At 37.8% G+C, this 8,921-nt stretch overlaps 1 protein-coding gene across 1 annotated transcript in view; it reads left to right on the top strand.

The window, feature by feature from the left end:
- The first annotated feature begins 504 nt into the window (after positions 1-504).
- The window catches only part of LOC138032426 (uncharacterized), an 11,718-nt gene continuing 3,301 nt past the window's right edge, over positions 505-8,921 (top strand). The window contains exons 1-3 of the mRNA XM_068880094.1: positions 505-602; positions 787-847; positions 7,063-7,202. Of these exons, the coding sequence (XP_068736195.1) occupies positions 573-602; positions 787-847; positions 7,063-7,202 (231 nt within the window). The 5' untranslated portion in view covers positions 505-572. The remainder of the gene's footprint in view (positions 603-786; positions 848-7,062; positions 7,203-8,921) is intronic.

Genomic DNA, 8,921 nt, shown 5'->3' with positions numbered 1-8,921 from the left:
GGGCAAAAACCATTGCTAAATGAATCCTACAGGAACCGCCTAAAAGAGGCGTCCATTCAAATATGTACTCAAGAGAGCAACATTATGACAAAGGCAACAGAAACCAGACCACGTACAAGGGAGTCGTGTAGGCCTGTCAACCTTTTTTAACAGTTGACTGTTTACAAGTGCAGCTGAAAAGATGAGCCAAGAACCAAGAGGATCAAATTCAATGAGGCATCAGCGGGTATTTAACCCCTGGGATCTAAGCGCCCAATCAACAGGGACGTGCTGCCTTCCTCAAGGGAGCATTAGTGTCGTTAATCGAGCTTTGACAATCTCATCAAAAAGGCGTTTTGCTTCGAAGAACTGGAGTAGGAGTTAATCGTTGAGTGGTACTCAAAACTTTTCACATGTAAATCAAAGAAGACTCCAGATTTCTTGAAGGTGGTCATCGCCGCCATGTCGGTGGACGAAAACAAAAGATCTCTCATAATTAGCTCCTTTTGTTCGTACACCAGCAATTGTTCATTGCAGCATTGTTATATTGGTTGCCAACAACCTATAGCAGAGAAATTAAAATTCGCCAGTGGATGAACCCGACATTTTCAGTCTTCGAAAAGGTGAGGGGCGCTAGCTGCACAGGCTCGCAGTTTAGCGTGGCTTTAAAAGCAATATTGAATGTTACTCGATTCCCTTTTATTTTCCTCAATCTTTCTGGGTTTCATATTTTACAAGTAGCTACATTTCCTCTCAGGGGGCTATTTACGTAGTATCGTTTCCTCAGTATTTCCGCCACCATTTTAGGAAAACTTCAAAACAGAAAGTTATCGACCGTTGTGGCAAAAGAGCCCCACACCATTGTTAGGTGAGTGAATGCTCAGAGATTTTGAAGTTGTCGCCGGAGCTATCATACATCAAAATATATGGCACCATAATCTCTTGATGGCACAAAATTCAATTTAAAGTATACCTAAAATCACCTTCAAGTCACTATTGAATTTTATAATTTAGAATAAAATCTGTTATCAATTTAACTGAAATACTGTGAATGAATTTCACCGTAGATAAATAAATAAATTACAATTACAATTAAAATTGCCACATGCAGAGAACCATCTTTTATCCTGAAGTAATCCAAGCATAGCTTGGATTGTTGTTTACTTCCATAAGTAATTCAAGCTAAGCTTGGATTACTTATGGAAGTGCTTATCCAAGCACAGAGACTGTAAAATAACCTTTGCCAGCCTTTGCAGTAGTACTTCAGTCATTTTATTATCAGCACTGTGCTGACAACAGCCAGGAAAAGTGTAATTAACGAAAAATCATGTGAAATTCATTAGGGAAATCCTTGTTTAATATATTTCTTTGCCTCGTTGGCTCCGGGCTATTTTTTTCTTATCATTCAGCCGAGAATAAGGTACTGAATATTGAAAGTGCATTGCATGATGAGCTATCTCTGAAAAATTGATCGCGATACTGTGCAATGATACTCTGAAAATTTGACATTTTACCCAAGATGTTATTGCTACCCAAGATATCACTAGGGTTTGGTGGCTAAAAACTGGCTTGTTATTAATTAAAGCTAGAAGGCTTCATATTGGAGATTTAACTATTAAAGTTTAACAAGTTCTTTTACCCCAAGCAAACTAGTATGTTAATGAACCAAAATGAAGAGAATCACGTCAGCAAAGATTCCCTTAGGAATCACATCAAGTCAATTGACATGCCAGAAGAACAGCTTTTCTTCTTGACAAACAGGCATGAAATTCTTTCACTCTCTGGCATTAACAGAAGGGCCGATGTTTAGGTGTATAAGTCTAATACGTGCAGGTTTACGCTAATACCTTCCAACTCTGGCATTTTACTTCGACCCAAAATTGAAGAAAGGCGTAAAATAAGCAAAGAACTTAAAAATAAAAAGAAAACAAAAATAAACACGACCACACTCCACGGGGTTTTTTCAGGTCCACTGAAACGACAGCAACGAACAATAACAACTGTTAATTGGAAATCCCAAATGGCAGGAGGCAAACCAGTTGGCTATTTACAATTGCAGCTGAAAAGTTGAGCCAAGAACTAACAGGATCAAATTCAGTGAGGCGTCAGCGGGTATTTAACCCCTGGGATCTATAAGCGCCCCAATCAACAGGGACGTGCTGCCTTCCTCAAGCGAGCATTAGTGTCGTTAATCGAGCTTTGACAATCTCATCAAAAAGGCGTTTTGTTTCGAAGAACTGGAGTGTGAGTTAATCGTTCCGTGGTACTCAAAACTTTTCACATGTAAATCAAAGAAGACTCCAGATTTCTTGAAGGTGGTCATCGCCGCCATGTCGGTGGACGAAAATAAAAGATCTCTCATAATTAGCTCCTTTTGTTCGTACACCAGCAATTGTTCATTGCAGCATTGTTATATTGGTTGCAAATAACCTATGGCAGAGAAATTAAGATTCGCCAGTGGATAAGCCGACATTTTCACTCTTTGCCAGTCTCAAAGGAAAGAGCACACTTGAAGACCCTTGAACGTCTCCCATCAAAGGTCAGCATCTCTACCATTTAGGTAAATTTCAAGACAGAACGTTATCGACAGGTGTGACAAAAGAGGGCTCATCCTCGGTTTAAAAACCTGTGAAACTCACAGATGACGTAACACAAAGGAAAACAAAAGAGCAAAAACACATCAAACAATAACCTAATCCTACCACGAGCTAACAAAACAAAGAAAAAGTTTCACAGGTTTTTACACCGAGGTAAACCCCAAAAGGGCCCCAGACCATTGTAAGATGAGTGAATGCTCAGATATCTTAAAGTTCTCGAAATATCATACATCAAAATGTATGGCACATAAAGCCTTTTTTATTGAAACAATATAATTGGCTCCTAATCAAGCACAGAATTCAATTTAAAGTATACCTAAAATCACCTTTAAGTTACTTCAAGGCATAGCACATGGCCATCTTTAGGAAGTCCCCCGGAAAATGTAATTTGAGGTAGTATTGAAGCATTATTTTCTTGTCTCACGATCTAGTCAATTCCGATTTATATAGAGAGTTTTCGACTACATAGTCTGCCATAGTCTTGTTCAGGCGATAAGGTCGAATGCATGTTCTATCTTTGCAATATATTTCAATACTAGCGTAACACCATGATGAACAACAGCAACCTATTTTATGATATAACTGCTTCGACACCCTTAACATATGATTAAGTACAGGGGAAATTCATAATTTGCTATGGCATGCAGAACGCCTCCGCCCTGTGTTATCAGAAACACCACGACGTCAGCTAAAGTTTACGTGCTGTTTAACTAGGATTAGGAATGTTTTATCAGGTTTTAGACTAAACATGACGTGCGAGTTTACCGGACGGCTTCAAAAGCATTTCACAAAAAGGATGTTCCTCTGGAGTCCGAAAAAAGGTTAAATTGTGAGAGGAGAAAATTAGCATACCACAAAAACAACCGAAGCCTAATGAGAGGTTGTTAAACGATAAAATTGTAGCTGCGATTATTTCATTGAACTGCCTTGCCTTGCTGGATAACGACGATTATAGGTATAGTCATTTACTAAAAAAAGGAAAATTGCTTCGCCTCGTAAGTTGCGGTACTTTTAATGTTAAGATCTTTTGAGTAGGTTAGTGTTTTCATTCTAATTTAAGGGATAATAAAGCTATTGTTTTCACTCGCCTGGCAGTTTCCAAGCAACATTGCCAATTGACTCTTTTGAGAAACTAGCTCCTAAGGCACTGTTTGCACTTTGGTAGTTAAGATCAGAATGTGTCTTCTCCTGTGTCACGAAATTCAGAGTGAGACAAGTGTTTTACACATCGGGGCAAATGGCCTTTTCAAAGGGAATGTTTAAATTAGTTTTCGTATTTTCGTATTTCGTATTTCGTTTTTGCCCATGAGTGTTTACTCACGGGTTCTATTGTACCATCGTTGAAGTGTATCCTTTTTCAGTCATTTTCTGGAAATAGTATCTGTTTCTGTAATAGCTCTTTTTTGGTCCTTTTCCTTTGACCTCCTCGAGTTTTCAGTCTAAATTTAGTCTTTTTGGGGTTTTCAATAGGTGTATATAATCTGTATTCTATTATTTTAAAGTACAGCAATAAAAAAAAAAAAATACCTGTAATCGTAGTTATTGTTCTGTTCTTCCTGGAACACGTATGCTAGATAAATTTATGGAAAAGGCGGCTCTCGTACTCGCACTCGTCCTCTCCTTGTTTTGTCTATTGTTTGGCTGTAACAACCTTAGACGTCGATTTCTCTGTGAATTCACGATTAGGTACGATTTATACTCTAGGAATTTGTTCCTTATACTTTTTTTTAATTCCTGTTTCCTGAATTGCATTGCCTTTCTCTGCCCGCAGCAATGAGAGAATAAAAACGATTTGTAAAGGAAAAAGCTTACAGGTTATGTTAACGAGTGCACTGCGCAAGCGCACTCCGCTTGATAGGTGTTACTGATTCATGATTGACACGAGCTAGACAGATCAGGTTCTGGTAGCTATAAAGGAAGAACGTTTAGCTTAGTTGAGGGATTCGCTCAATCAGCCTGTATGAGAATATTGTAATCTCGAGTAAGACCAAGATACCGAAATAAACACACAGAGAGTCAACAAATTGAGTGTTGGAGTTACTTCCCCTCTCCCTCAGGGAGTTTTCTTCTCACAGAGTGCTATATATAGAGAATTTCTAATGAGGACTGTTTTATCTGTTTTCATTGCTTATGTCCGTGACTTTTTTCGTTTACCTGATGGGCTGTTTCCCTCATGAATGATTAATTAACAATTAGACCCGTAGCCCGCAAGGGTTACGGGTCAATAGCCCATGAGGCAAAGCTGAATGGGCTATTGACCCGTGGCCCTTGAGGGCGTTGGGTCTAATTGTTTTAGTATCACCCAATTAGCCGGACAGAAAAGGCAATAATAAAGTTAGCAAATGCAAGTTAAAGAAATTTTTAATGGGGAATTAAACGAAAGAAAGTGTAATGCTTTTCGCTACTCGAGGACTATTACTAATAGCGTACTATTACTATTACTATTACTAGTAGCGTAGCCAATCAAAATGCAGGATTTGCATTACTCCACGAGTTGGGCGATACTAATGAGTTTTAGCAACACCTTTTAAAGCGTACACCTTATCATTTTTTTTTTCAGAATCTTTATAGTCTTATAGTTTCAGAGTTTGCATGCATCTTCTATGCTTTGTTTATTTCTTTTTATTTGAAATCACATTTAATCATGACGTTACGGAAACTGCGCACTACAATATTCACAATTAGTATTATTTCACCATTCTAACACTGCATATCACATAAGAGCTAAATTATACCTCTTTGTTTTACCACTTTGTTTCGAGTTTGCCTCTAAGGTTTTTGGAATGGTACCAAGTGCCACAATAACAACTAGCACAACTTTTACTTTCTTGTTCCAGAGCCGTTTACTCAACCCCTCAAAGAGTAAAATCCGACTTTCCGGAGTAGTCATGACTCCATTATCCTTGATAATGGAGTAATGGAGTCATGCATGACTACTCCAAAGCTTCGGATTTTATCTTTCTTATCGTTCGTTTTTACAGTTTTTATTATTATTATTATTATTATTATTATTATTATTATTATTATTATTATTGTTATTATTATTATCATTATTATTATTATTTCTTTATTATTATTTGTATATAACGTCATTATAAAATATCGCGATAATACATTAAACATGGTTAAAAGAACGGTTAAAGAAGGTTTAAAAGGCGACGTTTCGACTTAACTTAAGTAATTATCAAGCAATGAAAACAAAAAATAAACTCGAATATATGATAAAATTAAAGCATGAAGTTATGCTGTTTACCCTAAAGACGCAACCAAGTAAAAAGATTAGCTCGAATGGAGTCCGCTTGAGTATTGAGTGAAGGCTTAAGTTCCTTAAAGTGGTACTACGACCAAAAAAACAATTCTCTTTTTTCTTTGGATTTCAAAACTATGTTAACTAAACACTAAGTGAGAAAAGTTTTAAGTTCTGATTTTAAAAGGACACCTGTTTATTTTAACTGGAATTTTCTTATTTATTGGTCCGCCATTACTAACTTTAAAATCTTGAGAGAGCTGGGTCGAGGAGAAAATGACGCCAAAGACTCACTAGTTTAAGAATGCAATGCGTGTGTACGCGGCCGAATTAATATGCAGCACGGGAGTTTCGGGCTTTCAGACTTTTAAACCCGTGTTTTGCATATGTAATAAATTGCGTTTACACGCTGAAATTTTAAGCTAGTGAGTAAATGACGTCATTTTCTCTAGATCCAACCCTCTGAGGTCCAATCGGCCAGTTTTGAACGTGAGTAATGGCGGACCGTGAAATCCAAAACTTACACTCAAAATAAACAGCCTTTGGATAAAACTCGAAGCTCAAAATTTTTCCAGTTAGGTGTTAAGCAAACACGCTTTCAAAATCTGAAGAAAAAAAGGAAATGATTTTTTGATCATAGTACCACTTTAATGATTAACATTTCATACAGAAGACAATCAAAATAACTGCTTAATTAAGCTAGAGGTGTCAATACCAACATGGATATTAATAAGATGCTTGCCTATGGCAGAATACCTATGTTCCTGAATGCGTTGATGCAAGTGCCTTGTAGTAAAACCTAGATAATAAGCATCACACTGATCACAAGGCACTTGCATCAAAGCATTTAGGAACATAGGTATTCTGCCATAGGCAAGCACCTTATTAATATCCATGGTGGTATTGACACCTAGTTTAAGCAGTCACTTCTCTCTTCTAAAGAAATACCAAACTGAGTTTGATTTTCTTTTGTATGAAATGTTTTTCATCAAGGAACTTAAGACTTCACTCAATTCTCAAGAGAACTCCATTCGAGCTAACCTTTTTACTTGATTGCGTCTCTAGGGTAAACAGCATAACTTCATGCTTTAATTTTATTATGTATTCGAGTTCGTTTTTTTATTTTCATTGCTTGATAATCACTTTAGTTAAGTCGAAACGTCCCATTATTAGTATCAATACTAAATCGGAGACCAACTGAAGTATTTTCCTTATTCTCTCTTGTACACACTCATCAAGACTTTAAGATGACATTCAAGTTGACGGTGGCTTGCTTCATAATCGCTTCACTTATGGCAGTGGAAGCCGCAAAGATGCCAAGAACCAATCATAAACATGGTATCCACAACGAGGCAAGATATCGTGCGCATTTTTTGAAGGTTTGTTTCCCTGGTTACACAGCTCAAAATCGCAAGCGATACAATCACAAAACTTGTTTATAAGCCGGAAAGAATGCCTAGTCGTAGGCTGATGGGGAAACTCGATGTTTTTCATTTCAGGGGAGAGGGGATACCACAGTGGTGAGAGCACTTCCCTCTCACCAATGCGGTCCCGGTTCGATTCCCAGACTCAAGTGGAATGAGTTTCTCGGCTCTCTACTCTGCTCCGAGAGGTCTTTGTCTGGGTACTCCGGTTTTCCCACCTCCTCAAAAACCAATCAACTATTTGTTCCGTCGATATGATTAGATTCTTGTACAGTGTCCCCAATTGGTGTCCCAGCGCTAAATACATTATCATTGTCATTATCATTATCATTATCATTATCATTGTCATTATCATTATTGTTGTCATTATCATTGTCATTATCGTTGTTATTATCATTATCGTTGTCATTATCATTATCGTTGTCATTATCGTAGTCATTATCGTTGTCATTATCATTATCCGATCATTATCGTTACCATTATCGTTGTCATTATCGTTGTCATTATCATTGTCATTATCGTTGTCATTATCGTTGTCATTATCATTATCGTTGTCATTATCGTTGTCATTATTATTGTCATTATCGTTGTCATAATCATTATCGTTGTCATTATCGTTGTCATTATCATTAGCGTTGTCATTATCATTATCGTTACCATTCTCGTTGTCATGATCGTTGTCATTATCGTTGTCATCACCGTTGTCATTACCATTTTCATTATCATTATCATTTAACGCTGAAAACGAGAGCCTTTGAAACACTTTGCGGTGGTTGGTTTCTTTAAGCCCCTCAAAATGGTTCCCTAGACAGCGGTTTTAGGTTTAATGTCGTCAACGAAATAAAAACACGCCAAACAAAGACGCTAAGCGAGGTGATGAGCATTCATCTCCAGAAATGCACCTAATAGGCCATTTCCGAGTTCATGTCAGCCTCCTCTTCAAAGCGAGTCTTAGTGATGGTAATTAGTTGTACTTTACTGAAGAATGAAAACCTAATTTTCATAACAAAAACTTTGCACTTAGACTCGCTTTGAAGAGGAGGCAGACATGAACTCGGAAATGCCCTATTAGATGCACGCCCAATTTTGACATCCAACACGAAGTGTCCCTTTTAAGTCTAATGATTTGGACCTATTTTCAACAATGAGGTGCGGGTAAATTTACCTGTTTATCCTTGCCAATTGCAGCTATGATCCTCGCAGTTATGTACGCAATTTTTGTAATTGCGTAAAGACGCCTGAAAATTTCTGGACTTCAACGGAGTTTGAACCCGTGACCTCGCGATACCGAAGCGACGCTCTAACCAACTGAGCTATGAAGCCACTGACATTGGGAGCTGGTTATTTGTGGGTTCTAAGTGTTCCCGTGAGGAATGAATCAAAGATGAAATGATATATGAAGTTGATCATATATGAACTGCGGATATGAAACCATGCAAGTGAAGCTATGATCCCCGCAGTTATGAACGCAATTACTGCTAGGATCATAGCTTCACGTGGTTTCATATCCGCAGTTCATATATGATCCATTTCATATCCAAGTGATCTGGTGACGTAATTTGGAGGACTGGGAAGAAAATTTTTAACGCCGTATCCCACAACCGCGCGCGGCCTTAGATGTTGTTTCCAAACTCCCTGCATTATTTCCATCGCCAAAACTCAACAGATCATTCC

Source organism: Montipora capricornis, chromosome 14 (genome assembly GCF_036669925.1).
Source record: "Montipora capricornis isolate CH-2021 chromosome 14, ASM3666992v2, whole genome shotgun sequence".
Lineage (NCBI taxonomy): Eukaryota > Metazoa > Cnidaria > Anthozoa > Scleractinia > Acroporidae > Montipora > Montipora capricornis.
This window is presented reverse-complemented; position numbering and strand designations above follow the sequence as displayed.